Consider the following 20,860-nt stretch of genomic DNA (forward strand, 5'->3'; position numbering starts at 1 on the left):
ATAAGCTAGAGGAGCCTCCTCTAGCTTATCTCTCCACGCTTCAGGCTCACTGCCTTTATTCCTGATGAAGGGCTTTTGCCAGAAACGTCGATTTCGAAGCTACTTGGATGCTGTCTGAACTGCTGTGCTCTTCCAGCACCACTAATCAAGAATCTGGTTTCCAGCATCTGCAATCATTGTTTTTACCGAGACAATGAACAGATGTTGCTCCTTGTTGGGCAGTCTCAAACAAGGAGACAGAGGAGGTAGGTTCAAAATTTGAGATGTGGAGAAACTACTACTCTTAAGAGGGTTGTGAATTTGTGGAGCTCACTGCCCCAAAGTGCAGTGGAGGCAGAATCCATCAACCAATTCAAGAAGTAAATAGATAAGTTTCTGATGAAGAGCAGGATAAAGGGCTATGGGGAGCAGGTAGGAATGTGGAGTCGAGACCAGGTTGAGATCAGCCATGATCATGTGAAATGGCTGAATTACCTTCTCCTACTCCTAATTCATATGTTCCTTAAGACTTATGTCAATTATAATTGACTCAGGAGTGGAGGTGTTGATGTTGTGAGACTTATTTTCTCTTGGGAGGGGAGTGCTGCTGCAAAATAACTGCAGTAATTATGAAGATTCACTTCAAAATCAAAAGAAAGATTTGCTCCTGTCTCTTTGCTCCCTTGTTTTATCAAGGATTAGAGCCTACCAAAATTCTTGAAGGTAAGGGGAAAAAGTGAAATTGCTTCCATGGTGGAGAGAAGGCCTTAGCATCATTCTCCCAACAGATGGATTGCATCCCAAACATGTGAATAGAATAGCAAAAAGTCTCACCCACATGCCCCATCTTTACTAGACTATTTCACAAGATGAGTACATAGTTTAAGTATTCTCCACTCCTCCTCTTGCTGTTGTCCCAGGCAAAATGCTGTCTATCCAAAAATCTGAATGTGTTTTGGAAATCCAGGAATGTAAATATGTTGAAAATTTCCTGTCAGCTACCCATAAAGGGAACACAGAACTGTTACGATGCAGGAGGCAACTATTCAGCCCACTGTGCCTGGCACTAGGTAAGTAAACTGGTGCAATCTCCTGCATACCACTGTGATTCAGGTAATCATTCAACATTCTCTTGAATGCCTCAATTAAACTTGTTTCCACCACATTTTCAGGCAATGCATTCCATACCATCCACTGGGACAACACAGCCATCCTAGGACAAGCCAAATAAAGACATACACGAGAATTCGTAGAAGCATGGCATTCTAACTGGAACTCTATCAACAAACACACCAAGTTAGACCCCATCTACCATCCCCTGAGAAAAAGGAACAGGAAGTGACTTCACCACAGGAAATGACATCGCCAACCCAAAGAAGCCCAAACATGTAAATAGAAAGCAGGAATTTTCAGTATTGCTTCGACTGAGGCCCACTGAAGATATTACCGAGTAGGATAACAAAACATCTGGAAATGAACCTTCCAGCTCAGTGAGCAAACCTACATCCAAAACCTCAACCCGAGCTACAAATCTTCTCAAAACTCGCTAATTCCATACCATAACTACTCACTGGGTGAAAGTTTTTTTCGCACATCACCCTTGCTTAATTACTTTAAATGTATGCCCTCCCATTCATTTTTCTTTTATGAGCAGGACCAGCTTTTGCCTAACCACTGTTTACCCTGCTTGTGATTTTGAAAACACACAAATTTATCAACATACAGCCTCAGCAACATCTTGCTTGCAAGTCAAGTGTAAAAGAGAAGAAAATCTCAAAGCCCCAATCGCACATGGGTCCCAATGCATTAAACAGCCAAATGTGGCTTTTACTCACCAGAACGGGTAAATGCCAAGCCTACTGGAGACGAAGACAAAACCAAATATCACAAATAATGAGTCACAAAGTCTTTGATACTTGGCATAATTTGCTAATTTAGCAGCCTGCAAGGGAAAACAGCAAAATAGGTATAAGCAAATAGAGCATGTGGAAAGAGATGTGAAATTAAGGCTCTCTTAGAAAACTTAAAATGAAAAATCAATCCAGTTTCTCCAACTGTTGAAAAACGTCACACTTGGTACACTAGCAATTAACATAAAACCTTAGATTGTAATAGAGCTCTGCATTAATTAACCCTCTGAACTCTATTTCATAAGAGCGTTGAAAAGTAGGATAACATAGGGGAGAAGAAGAGGAGAGAGAATCGAGAGTGAAGCAATCTGCTTTAAATACCATCACAACCATAGAGTCAGATACGTATAGCATGGAAACAGACCCTTAGTCCAACTCATGCATGTCAACCAGATGTCCTAACCCAATCTAGTCCCACCTACCAGCACTTGGCCCATATCCCTCCAAACCCTTCCTATTCATATACCCATCCAAATGCCTTTTAAAATGTTGTAATTGTACCACACACACACACAGACACACACAGAGACACACACACCACCCTCTGCATGAAAGAGTTGCCCCTTAGGTCTCTTTTATATCTTTCCCCTCTCACCATAAACCTATGCCCTCTAGTTCTGACTCCCTGACCCCAGGGAAAAGACCTTGTCTATTTATCCTATCCATGCCCCTCATGATTTTATAAACTTCTACAAGGTCACCCCTCAGCCTCTGATGCTCTGGGAAAACAGCCCAGCCTATTCAGCCGCTCCCTGTATTTAAAATCCTCCAACCCTGGCAACATCAGTGTAAATCTTTCCTGAACCTTTTCAAGTTTCACAATATCCTTCTGACAGGAGGGAGACCAGAATTGCATGCAATATTCCAAAAGTGACCTAACCAATGTCCTATACAGCCACATGACCACTACACCCAATGCTCTGTCCAATAACGAAAAGCATACCAAACGCCTCCTTCACTATCCTATCTGCCTGAGACTCCACTTTCAAGGAGTTATGAACCTGCACTCCAAGGTCTCTTTGTTCAGCAACACTCCCTAGGACCTTACCATTAAGTGTTTAAGTCCTGCCCTGATTTGCTTCCCCCAAAAAAAAACAGCACCTCGCATTTATCTAAATTAAACTCCATATGCCACTTCTCAGCCCATTGGCCCACCTGATAAAGATCCAGTTGTACTCTGCAGTAACCTTCTTCGCTGTCCACTACACCTCCAATTTTGGTGTCATCTGCAAACTTACGAACTATACCTCCTATGTTCACATCAAAATCATTTATATAAAATGACAAAGTACCACTGGTCACAGGCCTCCAGTCTGAAAAGCAACCCCCCCACTACCTTCAAGCTAGTTCTGTTTCTAAATGGCTAGTTCTCCCTGTATTTCATGAAATCTAACCTTGCTAACCAGTCTCCCATGGGGAACCTGGTTGAACACCTTACTGAAGTCCATACAGATCATGTCCACTGCTCTGCCCTCAACCCTCTTCATTACTTCAAAAAAAACTGATCAGTTCGTGAGACATGGTTTCCCACGGACAAAGCCATGCTGACTATCCCTGATCAGTCCTTGCCTTTCCAAATACATGTACATCCTGACCCTCAGGATCCCCTCCAACTTCCCCAGCACCAATGTCAGGCTCACTGGTCTATAGTTCCCTGGCTTTTCCTTACCACCCTTCTTAAACAGCGGCACTATGTTAGCCAACCTCCAGTCTTCCGGCACCTCACCTGTGACTATCGATGATACAAATATCTCGGCAAGGGCCCAGCAATCACTTCCCTAGCTTCCCACAGAATGCTAGAGTATACCTAATCGGGTCCTGGGGATTTATCCACTTATCATTCAGGAGAGAGGCAGACAGAGAGAGGACGTAAGGCAGAGCAAGCAAGAGTGACAAAAGCATTTTATAACATGAAAAGGCACTATGTAAATGCAAGTACTTATCACTATTACTGAAAGTAGCAGTTTCTTTACTTTGGATTCTAACTAGGCACAACCTCTGGCAGAGTTTTCATCTCTGCGTAAAGAGCTGTGCCAGAGCAGGATTACCCTAAAGCAATCGGATTTCTGTTGGTAACTCAGCCAATAATGACGATCTTGGGAAGAATTCCAGTGCTTGCTGATGCGTGTGTTGTTTGACCTCCTGAGCTAATTTTTCTTTCACCATAGTATTGTTGAAGTTTGAAGTGCTGGAGAAAGAAGCATCCAGTGCATAACATCAGGTCTTAATTAACAATTATCAACAATAAAGTTCCCTCGGCTCTGCCTCAAGGTACAGTATCTTAACCTCAACGTCCAAACATTTTCTATGTGAAATTTACACTCTCCAGAGCAGCAAATGCATTGGATATTGTCAAATTGCATGCAGTTATGGGCAGTTAGGTGGGTTGGTGAAAGCGGAATGGAACGAGCATACTCCTATTTAGGACTCACAATGGGAACACAAATAAAAGGAGGATTTCAAACTTACAACTTCAACTTGAGGGCACACAGCCAAAAGGACTTTAAGATTAGAGGGACCCTTATTCTGCAGCTGACCTGGTTGAGAATATACTTTATGTTGGGCACCAGACGCTTGGTAATTGGCAGTCTCATTCCCCAGCACCATGTGACGCACAGAAGGGGTCATCAGAAACAGCAGTGCAATCTATTTCAAACAGGCTCTGCCAATCGGTATTTTGCTAAACTACACAGTGAATTCTAAGTCTCAGCCACATCACCAAAGGCATGGAACAAACGCCCTACTTGCAGAGCTGACCTCCCACCCGGATTCTCAGGATGCTTGAACAGTGATGATTCACTGGAGTTGAAATCTTAGGGAACAAGGGTCATACATTCTTTAAACAGTTTTAAGAGTTGAATCAATTTTGGCACTTACAGTAAGTAAGCCTCAGCAAACTCTAGGTGGGTGGAAACTTTAAATCAAATCCTGCTGTGTAAGATAATAAAAGTCCAAACTCCCTGCAAATCAGACGGTCCTGTTATGAACAGTCAACACACAACCATAATGTGCTATTAATATTAGAAAAGGAGACAGTGGGGCTTTAAAGTGGATAAAGCTTGGGTTACAATTCTTGTGCAATTTCATGGCCATAAACTGCATGAGTAAAGGTCAAGCAATTTATAACCATTATCTGAATCACGAAATGAGATCCCAGCCTTAGAACCACATCTTCACAGGCTTTTTCTTGATAACTGATAAGAACCTCGATTATCCGTAGAACACTGGCGGGGAATATTTCATTCCGTTAATCGAATTCTGGATAATTGAATGCCAGATAACAGTTTAGCCAAGCATCGGGACCTTGCCAGATAATCTGATATTTAGGATAATCGAATGCCGGATAATTGAGGGTCCTCTGTATATAGTTTTATGTCTGGTGTCTCTGTATCTAACTGTCTGTCTGGCTCTGTGAGACAGTTTTTTTTTGGTATAATACAGACACATTAATCACAACAAATTTGTTTTGCTTCCGCACTCTTGGTTAAAACTGCTCACAGACTACTGTGGTAAAAACTTAAGAACCAAGTGTTGTTGGTCCAAGAAGGTATTAAAGCCAGAATAATTGAGAATGGTGATTACCCAGGACTAAATCACCAAACCAAAGTGCCTCATAATGCAACAGAATAGTCTCACCTCTAAAAAGAAATCAGATGCGTCATGAAGGCACATGACAAGTGTTCCAACTCGCACCATGTTGTTGGAATAAGAGAAGGTGATTAATCCAACTGTCGCAAGGTGATGGAGAAACATAATAAGAAAGTCCTGCAAAACAAAAAAAGGGGAGCATCAAATTATTAAGCAACTCAGAATTTTGCGCACAAACTGCTGTACTTGAACAGAACTACAGTAACTGCTGGACACTGCTGCAACTGGACTCTCTGGTATAGTGTACTGATGCACAAAGTCATGGAGAAGGTGGGAGAGGACGATGTGCTCAAGTTTCTCCACGTTAATGGTTATTAAGATTTCAGCCAGATCACAGTTAGCAGATAGACATAACCCAGTGTACAGAGTTAAGAGTCATCCAGGACTTGTACTGCACTGGTAACTGGTTACGGACTGAAGTCTGCAAGCAGCTGACTAAGTGGTCCTATTTGGCAGAGAGTTGCAAACACACAGTAAACAAGGGACTATGACCAGATTCAGACAGTAATGGTTGTTCTCACAATTTATTCCAGGACAAACCATGTGGATTACATAGGGTTCCAGAGCAACTTGATTCACTTCAACAGTGGTGAGTGTGCAAGCAAACAGACAATGAGGAAGGTGTGTTACATTTACAGTGTCTAAGATCAGAATTGCTGCTACACATTTCTATCATCGCTCGTTTAAAATCGCATCACTTTCAACTTAAAACTCCAGATCAATTCGTTTCACTTAACGGCCACTTCTGTGTCAATGGAGTCTAACAGCCAGTTAACATGGAACCAAAACAATGAGCTTCCACTGTCTCCACAGATGACCTGCTGTAAAGTGCCATCCTTTTCTGTGTGAATTCCGCACTATTTTGAACAAGTAATCAAACTAATCATAAAGTGCAGTTCTCCTGGATTACCCTTAGCTTAGTCTCGATTACCCAGACTGGAATTGAATCTACAATAAGCTTTGTCTTCATGTTCAGCTTTCAGGGGCTTTTTTTAAAAATGCACATGACAAAACCCATTTAATTACACATTTAAATTTGGTATTAAATAAATAAATACATAAAATTTTAAAATTCAAACGAATGACAACGTCAGTGTGCAGTTAACATTACAAGGCTCTAAGAGTGAATAGTTTGGCGAAGAGCAGTTACAACATTGGAACACGTAACAGTAAAGCACAATACAGGCCCTTCGGCCCTCTATGTTGTGCTAACCTTTTATCCTACTCTAAAAGATCAGACTAACCTATCTACCATGTGCCTATCCAAGTGTTGCTTAAATATCCCTGATGCTCCTGTCTCCACTACAATTAGTGGCAGTGCATTCCACGCACCCACCACTGTCTGGTGTAAAGAACTAACCTCTGACATCACCCTTATATCTTCCTCCAATCACCTTTAAGATTGTGCCCCCTCATGATAGCCACATTTGCCTGGGAAAAACCTCGACCTATGCCTCTCATTTTGAACATCTCTATCAAGTCACCTCTCGCCCTCCTTCGCTCCAATGAGAAAAGCCCGAGCTACCTCAACCTTACCACATGCCCTCCAGTCCAGGCAGCATCCGGCTAAATCTCCTACGCACCATCTCTAAAACTTCCACATCCCATCCTCGCCAATAATTTGCCCACCACAGCTGTAAAACGGATTGGTCTGTAATTCCCAGGATTAAGAGTGTGGTACTGGAAAAGCACAGCAGGTCAGGCAGCATCCAAGGAACAGGACAATTGACGTTTCGGGCATAAGCCCTTCATCATTCATTCCAGATGAAGGGCTTATGTCCAAAACGTCGACTCTCCTGCTCCTCGGATGCAGCCTGACCTGGTGTGCTTTCCCAGCACCACACTCTCAACTGGGATCTCCAGCATGGGCAGTCCTCACTAGCTCCCAGGGTTATCCCTATTCCCTTTCTTGAACAAGGGAATAACATTTGCCACCCTCCAATAGTCTGACAGTGAGGGTGCAAAGGTCATCGCCAAAGGGGGGTGGGAGGGGCTCTTACTCTGCTAGTTCTGCCTTCTAGCTTCCACTCTAATTCCCTATATTCTTTTTGCATGTCCTCATCCCTTTCCCTACCTCCGTCGTTACTACCAATGTGTACCACAACTTCTGGCTGCTCTCCCTCGGTTAAGAATCCTGTAGACTCGATCAGAGACATCTCTGACCTTAGCACCCAGGAGGCAACATACTATACCAATTAAAACTGCTTGCACTTTCTCTAACAAAAAACTGTCAAGTTTACTCTAGGAACTAATGTCATCTAGTCGCAGAAAAAACAACAACCATGATGTGGAGAACTGGAGGGCTGAGAAACAGCAAAATAATTCTCTTGGCATATAAATGAAACGAGTACACAAGAAAAGACTAAAGGCTACTTTCTCAGGTGCGTATTTTTGTCATCTTCGGTCCAGTTTACAGAGTCTCTGATTTTGTACTGTGGTTTACTAAATGTAAGAGATGTGCACCCAAAATTTCTCAGTCTATTTTAGCAGAGGTGCTAATCCATTTAAAATTGAAGTTGAACAGTTCATCCACTTTACTAACACCTTCCACCCCGACCTCAAATTTACCTGGACCGTCTCAGACTCCTCCCTCCCCTTCCTAGACCCCTCCATTTCTATCTCAGGCGACCAACTCAACACGGACATTTACTATAAACCGACCGACTCCCACAGCTACCTAGATTACGCCTCCTCCCACCCTGCCCCCTGTAAAAACGCCATCCCATATTCCCAATTCCTTCACCTCCGCCGCATCTGTTCCCAGGAGGACCAATTCCAATACCGAACAACCCAGATGGCCTCCTTCTTCAAAGACCGCAATTTCCCCTCAGACGTAGTTAACTATGCTCTCCACCGCATCTCCTCCACTTCCCGCTCCTCCGGCATTGAACCCTGCCCCTCCAATCGCCACTAGGACAGAACCCCACTGGTCCTCACCTACCACCCCACTAACCTCCAGATACATCGTATCATCCTTTGTTATTTCCGCCACCTCCAAGGATATATTTCCCTCCCCTCCCCTATCAGCGTTCCAGAAAGACCACTCCCTCGTCAGGTCCACACCCCCCCACCAACCCAACCTCCACTCCCGGCACCTTCCCCTGCAACCACGAGAAATGCAAAACTTGCGCCCACACCTCCCCCCCCTCACTTCCCTCCAAGGAATCCTTCCATATCTGTCACAAATTCACCTGCACCTCCACAAAACATCATTTACTGCATCCGCTGCACCCGATGTGGCCTCCTCTACATTGGTGAGACAGGCCGCCTACTTGCAGAACGTTTCAGAGAACACCTCTGGGACACCCACACCAATCAACCCAACCGCCCCGTGGCTGAACACTTCAACTCCCCCGCCCACTCCGCCAAGGACATGCAGGTCCTTGGCCTCCTCCATCGCCAGACCATGGCAACACGACGCCTGGAGGAAGAGCGCCTAATCTTCCACCCAGGAACCCTCCAACCACAAGGGATGAATGCAGATTTCTCCAGCTTCCTCATTTCCCCTCCCCCCCAGTTTATCTCAGTCCCAACCCTCTGACTCAGCACCGCCTTCTTGACCTGCAATCTTCTTCCCAACCTCTCCGCCCCACCCCCTCTCCGGCCTATCACCCTCACCTTAACCTCCTTCCACCTATCGCATTCCCAATGCCCCTCCCCCAAGTCCCTCCTCCCTACCTTTTAATCTTAGCCTGCTCGGCACACCTTCCTCATTCCTGAAGAAGGGCTTATGCCCGAAACGTCGATTCTCCCGCTCCTTGGATGCTGCCTGACCTGCTGTGCTTTTCCAGCAACACATTTTCAGCTCTGATCTCTAGCATCTGCAGTCCTCACTTTCTTCCAGTTTAGAAGCATTGTCTGAACCAGAAACCTACATTACTATCCTTATGGGTTAATACATCCACTAAACTAGCAGACAATGCAATTTTATAAAACTGTGTTGTTGAAGGTATTTTTAATCCAGATTTCTGATTAATTCTCTTCCCCAACGCATCGCCCTATAAATACCAGGGGCATTATTCCCACGATAGTAACCCATAATGTCATTGCACAGCCACACAGTTTCTTCACAACCTCGGGCTATGATTCCTGTTCGCTGTTCCTCTCAAAGTCAACAATTAAAAAACAGACCATCAACATCTTGTCTGGAATCAGGTCTGCTTCAAGTGACAGCATTTGAAGTTTCAATTCAAAAGACAGCAAATCACCATCAGCCAGACAAAAATCAGAAACCAATATAATTCAAATCATTTCAAACTTATAGAAGATTTGCATTTCTCTCTTAATTCTGGCTTTTTTTGTTGCTCCACATGGATAAGTGAAATATGTTTATGTTGTGACCTCCTATTTAATGCCAAATACAGATCAAATCCAACAGACTGCCACTACAATAGAAGGTGTACTTATAGATGTGGGTGTTCAGTTTTTAAGCAAGCTACAGTAATGATGATTCATTATCAGAATAAGTGGTGGGTGAACTAGAGAGTTAACCTAGGGTCTTCCAGACAGTGCTGCAGAGTCGGGGTTTTGGTGGGGTGGGGGGAGGGAGGGAGGAGGGAGGTATATTCCAGAGAGCTAGTGTTTAAACTCTATTTGATACTCTCCACTGATGGCAATATGAACTGAAACAATCATGTGGGCAAAACCACAGGCAGAAACTCAACCTGCCACTAAATGATTACAGCCAATGGACCATGGTCCAAGTATTCTTGGCACATGATTTGAGAAAATGCAGACACTAGTATGAATGTCCTTCAGTCCAACTTGAAGCAGCCGAGATGGCCACTGCCAACTCAATGTTTAGTTTCAGCTTCTAAACGGCTAACATGAATAAGAAATCCAACCGTCTCACACAGTTAGAGAGACCCTTGGATCACTATTACAAGGGAGAATGCCAATTAAGCATAAAGGCTAAAAAAGGAGAAAATTGAGTGCATAGAATGCAGGACAAAGCTTATATACAAAGCAGTAGAAATACTGGCTCCTCCATCAGCTGTCAGTCACAGAACTCAGCACAGACAGCCACAGTTAGAAGTAGTGAATGGAGAGAAATGGAAAAATGCTGGCGATAAAGAAAACAAAAGCAAGCAATCCAATCAACCGCAGATGAAAGAATCAAATCAGTCAGCATCAACTGGCAGCAGAGTGCACAAATGGTGGTGTACAATGGACACAAGACACAAATAGCAGAAAGCTGAATGCAACCAGCCACACTGCACCTGTGACAAAAGGGGTTTTTCTCTCCAATTTTAATTGACGTTTATTAGGCAGAAGCTGAAGATGCTAAGAGTTTGTCAGCAGTTTCTAAAACAAATCCAAAACAATGCATACTTCCTCCCCCTGCAAGAAATCCAATCTGACCAGTATTTTTAAGTGAGTTTGAAGACTATACAAAATGAACTTGTCTCAGAAACTCATTTTTCAAGAAAATTGGCAACCAACACTAATTAAAGCAATGTACCTTTTGCCTCTTTGGGCTCCCCTACATGATAACCTTTGTTTTTTAAGGTCTAAAAAAAAAACAAGAAAAAGAAAAAAAAAAGGAAGATGTGGTTTTGAAAAGTTTCGATTCTGCTCCAGAGTCAGGAGAATGCTTTTCCCAAGCGTTTTTTCCATCATCTTCCTTCCTGTCGTGCTCTATGGCAAGAGGTGAGCAAAGACAGCCTCAGTTAGTTGCAGGGGTTTTAAAAATAATACTAATTCTTCCTCCTCAAAATCAGAAATACTACATGTCTGTCCAACACCTCTTCAAAAACAGCAGCAACTTTGGAAACTCCCTCAAAAGGTTATCATGTACAAATCAACAGCAGTGGGCAGTTAATTAGTTGGATTACCACAGGCCAGATATTCTAATTTTGAGGATTAGCCAGATTTCAACAACCCATACTGCAAAATTCTAGACTTCATAAGCTGCAACTGGCAGGACTGCACCTCACCCAGTACTTTATCCTATAGCCTGGAGGACAATGAGTCCCATGTGAACTCCAAATACAACATATCGCCCATGGAGAGGGCCAAAGTAGGAAACAGACCAACTCAATCATTTAGTCAGGGGTGGGAGGGGTAAAGAGCTGAAGGCGAGATTTAAAGCTAAAAAAAAGGGAGGCACCCATGTCATCTGCAAGGACCCAGACAGTGTGGAATAGATGTCAATATCTAAAAGCCCCCAAAACAAGCAAAAAAACCCAACGAACCTAGAACATCCTGGGAAAATAGCAGAAACAGACTTACAAATTTTTTTTTAAATGACAAGCGTTAAAAACTGATCAGCTTCTAGATGCAGACCACACTGTAGTAGAGATCAATGCACTTTTTTTAAAACAAATAAAGCAGATTTAAGTTAGCCTGCAGCAGCACATAAAACCAAAGTTCGTTTGGCAGGAACTAGCACTAATTGAATGTTAAAGACACTAGGGTACTTTTCAAAAGCATAAACTTGGAGCAAAAGAAAACATAGAAGTTACACATGTGATTTCAAAGCAGAGATAATTTCATTTGCACACAAATCATCTTTCGGATAAGATAATTAATTTATTCAAATATTAAATTCATATGACATACAGCAGACTGGTCACAAGACACTATTCCAGAGCAAAGTTGTTAAGTACTTACTTTTAAACCAGCCTTTCTAAAACCCATTTCCTTCGCTGGTTCAACAATCACTGGATTGTGATCTATCCATCAGAGAGGGCAGGCAGGCAAAAACAGGATCTGGATTCATGTCCTTTCGTGTTCTGAGATGCGTAAATGACTTTTGGAGGCTGAACTTTCTTAGAAATTTCCCAGTTCTTTTTGCTTTTCCCCCAAAACCTTCTCCCTTTGGCATTATCTCCTGATTCTATATCATTTGCAAATTTTGCCATCACTTCAAAAGGTCCATCTCAACATGACTGATACAATAGTAAACAGAAGTGGCCAAAACTAAAACCTTGCAGCACACCATTAGCCACTTAAACATTGCTTTGAAATTCAAAGTTTCCCCAATAAAGCATTTTAATCAAGATTTCAATGCTCAGCCTAATTCCATATACGCTAACCTTCTATAATGGGCGTCCTGATTTGTATGACTTACATAGGTTAAACTCAAGAGCCAAAAAAAAACAAACTTGTTGGGCATTTTTGATGAGCAAAGGATTTGAGGCTTCAGTTCAATTAAAATGAAGTTCCACAGAAGCAAATAGAGTTTTGTGCGCTGTTCTGGAATCTACATTATTAGAGAGTGCAGAGAAGATTCACCAGGATGATGCCTGGACTGGAGATTTTAAAGGTCTGGGACAGGAGGTTTCATGGGGATGAGAGGAGAGAAAAGTTGTTTCACCAAAAAAAGGTGGTCGAGGTAGAAACCCTCATAACATTTAAGCAGTATTTAGCCATACACTGGTGATGCCAAGATAGACGAGACTAAATGCTGGAAAATGGCATTAGAACAGTTAAGGAGCTTGTTTTTGACAGGCACAGACTCAATGGGCTGAAGGACCTACACTGTATATCACATACAGTCTACTATGTGCTGTTGACATTGATTGCATTATATTGAATATTAAAAAAATTCTTGGTCGGGGCCTCAGTGCTAAAGAACAAGAAAAACATTAAACAGTATTTAAGTAGGTAGCTATAATACAGTCAAGAGCAAGGTTTTAAAAAAAAAATCCCCCAACTTTGTCACATTCAACTTGCTCCAATTGTGCTAGAGCTATTCCTGAAGAATACAGCACATCAAGTCAGCTTACTCAATGAAAGAGCCATGGATTAAAAAAAAAGAACCAGTACTCTGTTTAAAAGTAGATTTTAAGTAGAGAAATCTTGGAAGGCAACCTTACTTCAGGCCCACTGACAGTCTCAATTTGCTTTGCACCAAATCCAAATAGGGTTATTAAAATAACTTTTGTAAAGGAATATAACACCATCAGCTTTATTTAAACAAGATAATTAACAGAACACAATGAGTTATTGGACTGTGGTTCTCTTAATACGTAGTTTAAATTAGACTAGTTTGCAATGGGGACAGTATTTACAATTAGCTGCAATTACTGGCTACCTCAGATCGAAACTACCCTGATGGTTCAAACTCAACTCAATAGGCTGGCAGGTGCTTACCTTTCTTTTAATGTCGGTAAACTGTGAAAACATCAGTGACCAGTAGAACGACAATTCCATTATGTAATAATAATACATGTCAAACACCAGTTGCTGCAGGAAAGAACAAAGTAGAGTTAATTGTCAATATATACTCAGAGCACGGTTATAAAAAGGTACATATCCCATGTACAAATATCATCAGCTGACAAGCACTTAATGATACAATTGAATTAATCTTGCTCAGGCTTCCATACACCACAAATTTATTTTTTCATTATTACCTCCCAAATTACTTAGAAACAAAAATTTCATAGGCAACATTAGGAATTGCACAGAGACACACATTTGGGGAAAAAAAAGTATACAAGTTCTAATCAATTGAGAGAGACTTTCATCCAGGAGTTATGCTTTTAAAAAAAAAGGTCATCAGGCTTGAACATTAATTTTTTCCATCCAAAGGTGCCACCAGGCCAGCCTAATGTTTCTTTTTTTTAAAATTAGGTCATCATCTTGGGTTGAAATCAGACCGTGACCCACTACCACCCCAAAAGCAAAGCCACACCAAAATGACTTCCCAGAACTCAGCGAAAACTCACTTCTAAACACACTCCATTTTTTAAACAAAGATTGCAATCAGATGGCCTTTGGCTAACATTAAAATGAAACAATAGCACTAATCTGCACCATTCATAATCAATGTATGTCAATTTCTGGACAAAAACAAAAAAAGGGGGTAATACAAGACGAGAGGGAGAGAGTCCAGTGGTGAGGAATACATTTCCCAATTCACCCAATTTTACACAAGTTTAGAGAAACTGGCTCCTCTCGATTAATCATCTGCTCTCAGCACGTGTGAAATGTTTGTTTCACTCCAGTGTGAAACCAGAAACTCTAATCCTAATGAGGGTTGTGTTTACATTTTTTTTTAAAAGCATATACACACTTCAGATCATAAAAAGGAGACAAAAATAATTCTCTGACAAAAGTAAGTCCTCCTCCATTGCACAAAACATTAGTATTTGCTTACTTCCAGAAAAAAAACAAATCACCATTGTTCAGTGCTCACCTGGTAGGGGTAGTTATACCAGCAATGTCGTGTGTCCCAGAACCAGGGAGTCTAGAAGGAAGCAGAAGCAGAGTTACATACAGCAGTGACCATACCACCAGACTAGTATCAAAAGATATATTTTGAAAATGCTTCTCTTCCCCAACTACCCCCTCCTAAAGTGTTTTTCTTGAATATGCCAACACAGGCCAGGTACCTGTTTCACAGTGACTGAAAGTGTTCTGTACGTTAACAGATAGCCATTCTTGCAATATTCTGGGTAGTGGGCTCGTTGACTATGGAAAACATCACAACCTAGGTTAATCCTCCTTTCAATTGGGCAACTGTAGAAATGAACTGTCCAATGATCAGGAGCAGAATTTTGATCCATTTCCATCCCAACTCTATGGGGCAATCAGCATGTCTGTTGTGCCATTACAGACCCGCTGAGATTCATTAACTCAGCACACACCATTGACAGAACTGGAGCCTCCTTCTCCTGTAGGTCACACTCCCATTCCAAATGGGAAATTTATGCACTGAACCAGAACAGCCACACTTACACACTCAATTAGGTCCAGCAGGTCAAGCAAAAAAAAAAAAGAGCAACATATTACTATAATAAGCAACTACAAACAAGGTTTTAGCTTGTTTATCCACACCATTCCAGAATTAAGAGTAAACTACACTTCCCCAAAAACTACAGCCACTGGTTATAAATATTTTCATTCAGGAAATATATAAGACTACTACAAACAGAGGCAAGCTCTATAATCCATTTTAAAAAAAAGACAAGGTTTAGTCAGAATCACAAATCATGTCACGGGTTCAAGTTTCTTTACATGTAGACACTTCAGTGCAGTATTGAGGGAGTGGTGGACGGTTAGGTGTGCCTTTGGAGAAGTAAAAACTTGAGCACCATCTACCCTCTTCAGCAAGATTTAAAAAAAGTGCTGGCTCTGGCCAGTATTTAACCACAACCAATGCCATTTAAAAACACTTAGCCATTTATCTCACTGGTGTTTGTGGAAGCCTGCTGTGTGAAACTGGACGGCCATGTTTCCCTACATCACAACATTCAAGTAATTGGTTGGCTGCATAAAGCAGGTCAATTGCCTGCTAACATCACACAGCAGCTCACTGCTCAAAACAACCTGCGGCAGACAAATGATTTTGCAACACATGGCAAGGCTTAGATTGTTGCTCATTGTTGGAACAGCAGAACAGGATGGAGAGCTTGCAGAGCAAGTCTAGTCAATGCAAACCTGGTGGTGCAGCTGGATCTTAGAAAAATCCATCTGTAGGTCCTTGTTACAGCTCTTAGTTAACACATTTGCAACACCCCCAAAAATATCTGTGTGGGGAGCAAGTGAAGACTGTTACAACTGTATTCATAGCACATTTAGTATAATGAAATGTCCCAAGGTACTTCATAGGAGCAACTCAATAAGAAGGGTATTGAATCACAGAAAGACATCTTGGGCAAGATGGCTCTGATGGTGGAGCAATTAAAAACCTGGATGCACAACAGCCCAGAATTAGAGGGGAGCAGTTATCTCAGAGGGGCACGGAAGGAACGGGACTTGCTAAGAGTCAAGTCACAAGCAGCAGACGTTGGAATGACCGATATTATGGAGGGTAAAATCTCTGACTCTAAGTCCAGCCAGGATGCTAAGTGAAAGATTATGCATAGAGAGGTATAATTTGCTCTGGTATTTCAGGAGCTCATCTGCCAGGACTCTGGAGTCTCCCTTGCTCAGCTCCATGTCACTGTATCCGACAGCATCCAAACAAACAAACAGAAGGTAATGCAGACCTATCCAAAAAATACACAGAGGTCACCATTGGGTTAGAGAGAGTCTGTCTTCTCATATGCCAACAGTCTACCACATTTCACACTGTAGAAGTATCTGGATCAGCACCTGATAGAAACTATTTAAAAAGGCAGATAGCAACAGCTCTCCCAATAACAGCAATTCAGGCAGTGAATGCTAACATGCCAAATAGCACAGAAAGTAGCACAGTGGCTGAACCCTGCATGTGTAACACCCAGTGATAAAATAATGCCAAAATGATGTTAACTTCAGTGGAAGGAAGTCACAGCCTGTAATTGCACCACATTAGCAGTTTCAAGGGGAAGGGACCTGAAGGAAGCAGCACAAGAACCCAAAGTAGTTGGATGCAAAATGGTTCCCACCCATCTGATTCCCACTCCACTCCTAACTAAATTGTCCAATTTTCTTTGGAAATCATTCATCATCTTGGCTTCCACTTTTCCATAAGTCTACCTTACCCAAGCCAAACATAAAACTTGCACATTTCTATCAAATCGCTCAAGTTGCTTTGCTCTAGGAAGAACCATCTCAAATTTTTCCAGTCATCTAGCTAAAACCCTTCACACTTGGAACCATTCTCATAAATCTCCACCGCATCCTCACACCCTTCAGAGATACAGCAGCAAAGGGTACCCCAGAACTGGGCTCAGAAAAAGGGTGATGAAATGTCACCATTATTCAGTGATCCACCACTACAGAAAAGGTCCCCTTTTTCATAGTGCAACTATGATAAATAAAAGCCACAAGGAAAATAGTTATAGACTATTATTCTGGCTGTCATTGAACTTAATATTGCTGTTGTGGTTGTACCAATCCAGTTAAGTTGTGAGTATTCAATCACTTTCTTTAGTCCACAAAAGGACAAAATTTAGAAAAGGTTAAGGGATGACAAGATTGTCACAGAGCAGCCATTATGTTGGTATGACTGGTACATACAATGGTTGGGGCCCCTCTTGCTGGGAGGCATTATATGGCACAAATATTACCCAACACTTGTCTGGCCACGCACGCAATGCTGTCAAAAAAGTAGCATAGGCAGTGACTGCTCCTGGCCTCATGATACAGGGAAAAAGTAGTCAATAAAACAGATAAAAATAGTTGTTTTGAGTCAATGCTTCAAAATGAAAAAGGTGGGAGGACAGTGAAAAAAAATTTTCTGGAGAACAAAGAACAATACAGCACAGGAACAGGCCCTTCAGCCCTCCAAGCCTCCGCCAACACAATTTGCCCTTCCGTACTAAAACTGTCCTGTAAGGATCCATATCCCTCTATTCCCTTCCTATTCATGTATTTGTCCAGGTGCTTCTGGAATACTGCTATTGGGACTGCTACCACCACCACCACCTCTGGCAGCATGTTCCAGGCACTCACCACACTGAATAACCTGCCTCACACAGCTCTTAAACTCCCCACCCCTGCACCTTGAACCTGTGTCCCCTAGTAATTTACCCTTCCACCCTGGAGAAATTTCCACTCTATCCATGCCATTCACAATCTTATAAACTTCTATCAGGTCACCCCACAACCTCCTGCTTTCCAGTGAAAACAAACCCAGTCTATCCAACTTTTCTTCATAGCCAAAATCCCCCATACCAGGTAACATTCTGCTAAACCTTTTCTGTACCCTCTCCAAAGCATTCACATCCTTCTGGTATTGTAATGACCAGAATTGAATGCAACATTCCAAGTGTGGCCAAGTGAACTAGTTTTATAAAGCTGCAGTATGAGTTGCCTTTCATTAATCTCAATACCCCTTCCAATGAAGGCAAGCATATCACAGGCTTTTGTTTTTTTTAAAAATGACCTTATCTACCTGCACTGCCATCTTCAGTGATCTGTGAACCTGCACACCCAGATCCTTCTGAAGCAGGCTTCTCTTTGCTGTAATGCAGAGCGCCCACACAACAAGTGTTGACAATCAAAAACCCTTCAGAGTTGAGCCACAAAATTAAAGGTGGGAAAGATAAGCAAATTACTCAGTGGCAGCCACTCAACACCACTAATAACTGCTCAGGTTGACAAATTATGACTTCCGATGCCTGCAAAGATATTTGGCAGAGGCAAATGAAAACTCTTCATACAAGTACATTGTGGTTACAAAGCAATTTTTAAAATTTTAAAATGGTAATTTGTCTATTTATGGTCTTGTATTGTAAAGCAAAGACTACCACAACTGCAGAATCTTATTTACATACATCAAGAACCAAGAAAAAGCATATGCCCTGTCCAGGCTTGCAACATAAAGGCTGGTGAGAGTTAGAAGAACCAGTGTCTCACTAAACAAGATGAGACTTGCACTGTTAAATACAGTTTAGAACAATCACAAAGTCATTGGGAGGTTGGAAGTAGGGGGGAGAAAAAAAAAAAAAGATTTGGTACAACCCAACTACATATAAACAACACTTGTTGCAATATCCCTTGCTGCAATATGTGGCAAACCAAGTTGGCTAACCCCTCCTGTTTTGAGGATAGGTAAGCAACTATTTCAAATCTCCTTGCTAATAGATTAGTGACTATACCTGCAACAGCCAAAGCAAATTGGAAGAGTGAAGACATAATTAGCTTTGTTGCCAGAAATGAAAATAAAAACTCAGTTGTTTAGCAACAGTCCACGAGATCTGGCTATGGTCCATCAGATATTTAAAACTTCAAAAACAGAAAAGTTAGCGTTAACAGCAAATATCCTGGAGCCTAACTTCTATGCTCAAGCTCTTCACCACTGCCATCAATGCAGTAGAGCTCAGACTAGAAGACAAATCAATTTTGCTTATAACAAAATCAGCACACATTCCATTTTTCCATGATTTATTGGTGTAACAGCAAAACCTTTCATTGGTTTTATTTTGAATAAGTACATTAATCTCTGACTAATCTTACCACTGGTTCTTGGGATCATGGAATTCCAGAATAGTTATAGCACAGAAGGCCAGTTGACTCAACTGTATCTGTGCCGACTTTCTCCATTGTTTCCATCTTTAAATTAGATTTTCCATTATCCACCTAACCACGTTATTTTGTACAGTAAATTGCATGAATTGGATGAAAAATATTGGAACGAGTGTAAAACCAGACCAAACAAAAAAGGATATTAAAGAAACAATTAAACCCCGAAAGAAGCAAGACGCCACACTCGTCATTTTCAGAGTCACGGAGGTTAATCCACCATAACGAACACTCATCGCTCCCCTTAAAAGCAAACTTAGACTTGAAGTGACTTTTTTTGTGGTAGGTTTACTATACATCTCGGATTAATTGTATACAATTAGTGCTCCGATGCATTAGAGTAACAGACTGCTGCCAATGGCAAGATGGTTGGCAAAGGTAGCCACCACTTGCACAGCACCACTGCAACAGAGCCTTCTGATTGCTTCTGGTCATCCCACTGGCTGCTCCCTTTGTCCTGCTCACCATCTCTCTTGCTGCCAGGCTTGCCACTTCAGTCAGGGAATGGGGCAGCAAGTGAGGCATGGAAGTCTCTTTCCAAGAACTCCTCTGGGTCACATGTTTTCTAATTTCAGGGGCACCAGTCCACTCCATCGAAGAGTCCTGTGCCGTCACAGTGAGATGCAAAAGGGACTGTAGGGTTGCCTCCCCCCCCCAATAATTACTGTTGCAGGAGGCAACAAATGCAGCCTTTGAATCACGAAACACAGCATTATGCCATTTCGGAGAAGATAACAATAAGAACAGAGCAACAAATCTCAAATAAGAAAATACTTGGATTTGCACATTTAATTGCGCATCTGCCCTCAATTGAAGTCACTGGAATATTTACAAATAAATAGCAGCAAATGCAACTAGTCTTACTGTTATTTTGACAACAGTCTTTGGACCAATATACTGGCCTGTACTTTCTACTCCAAATGGGAGCTGATATCTTAGTGTAAGAGTGCCTGCCTTTACACAGGAATTCTGGAGCAACACCAGAATTAAGCAAAAAGGCAAAGGCAAAGCTGGTCAATACAAACAGAAATACACTGGGTGAGTGTCGTGATTGAAATGCGGTCAGCCAGGCGGACCTCACAGAATACAAGTTCTGATTGGACCAGGTAGACAGCCCCAATCATGGAGCCCTTCCAGACAAATAGAAACAGGAGTGTAAGAGGTTCTGTTCACTCAGAGCTGACTGAGGAAACAGAATCGGTGTCAGAGAACATCATAGAATCCCTACTGTATGGAAGCAGGCTATTTTGTCCATTCAGATCCTCTCAAACCCATCCCATCTCCATGGCTAAGCCACATTATCCCTGGACACTACAGGGCAATTCAGCATGGCTAATTCATCTAACTTGCATATCTTTGGTCTGTAGGAGGAAACTGGAGCACCTAGAGGAAACCCACGTAGACAAGGGTAGAGTGTGCAA

General features: G+C 42.0%; 1 protein-coding gene across 2 annotated transcripts in view; it reads right to left on the minus strand.

Moving 5' to 3' along the window:
• Positions 1-20,860, minus strand: part of cers5 (ceramide synthase 5) — a 112,410-nt gene that overhangs the window by 35,612 nt on the left and 55,938 nt on the right. For both annotated transcript variants that reach the window (XM_072567259.1, XM_072567258.1), the window contains exons 5-8: positions 14,683-14,733; positions 13,635-13,727; positions 5,526-5,654; positions 1,815-1,921 (exon numbers count right to left, since the gene is read on the minus strand). In XM_072567259.1, coding sequence (XP_072423360.1) covers positions 1,815-1,921; positions 5,526-5,654; positions 13,635-13,727; positions 14,683-14,733 — 380 coding nt within the window. The remainder of the gene's footprint in view (positions 1-1,814; positions 1,922-5,525; positions 5,655-13,634; positions 13,728-14,682; positions 14,734-20,860) is intronic.

This window comes from Chiloscyllium punctatum, chromosome X, assembly GCF_047496795.1.
Source record: "Chiloscyllium punctatum isolate Juve2018m chromosome X, sChiPun1.3, whole genome shotgun sequence".
NCBI lineage: Eukaryota > Metazoa > Chordata > Chondrichthyes > Orectolobiformes > Hemiscylliidae > Chiloscyllium > Chiloscyllium punctatum.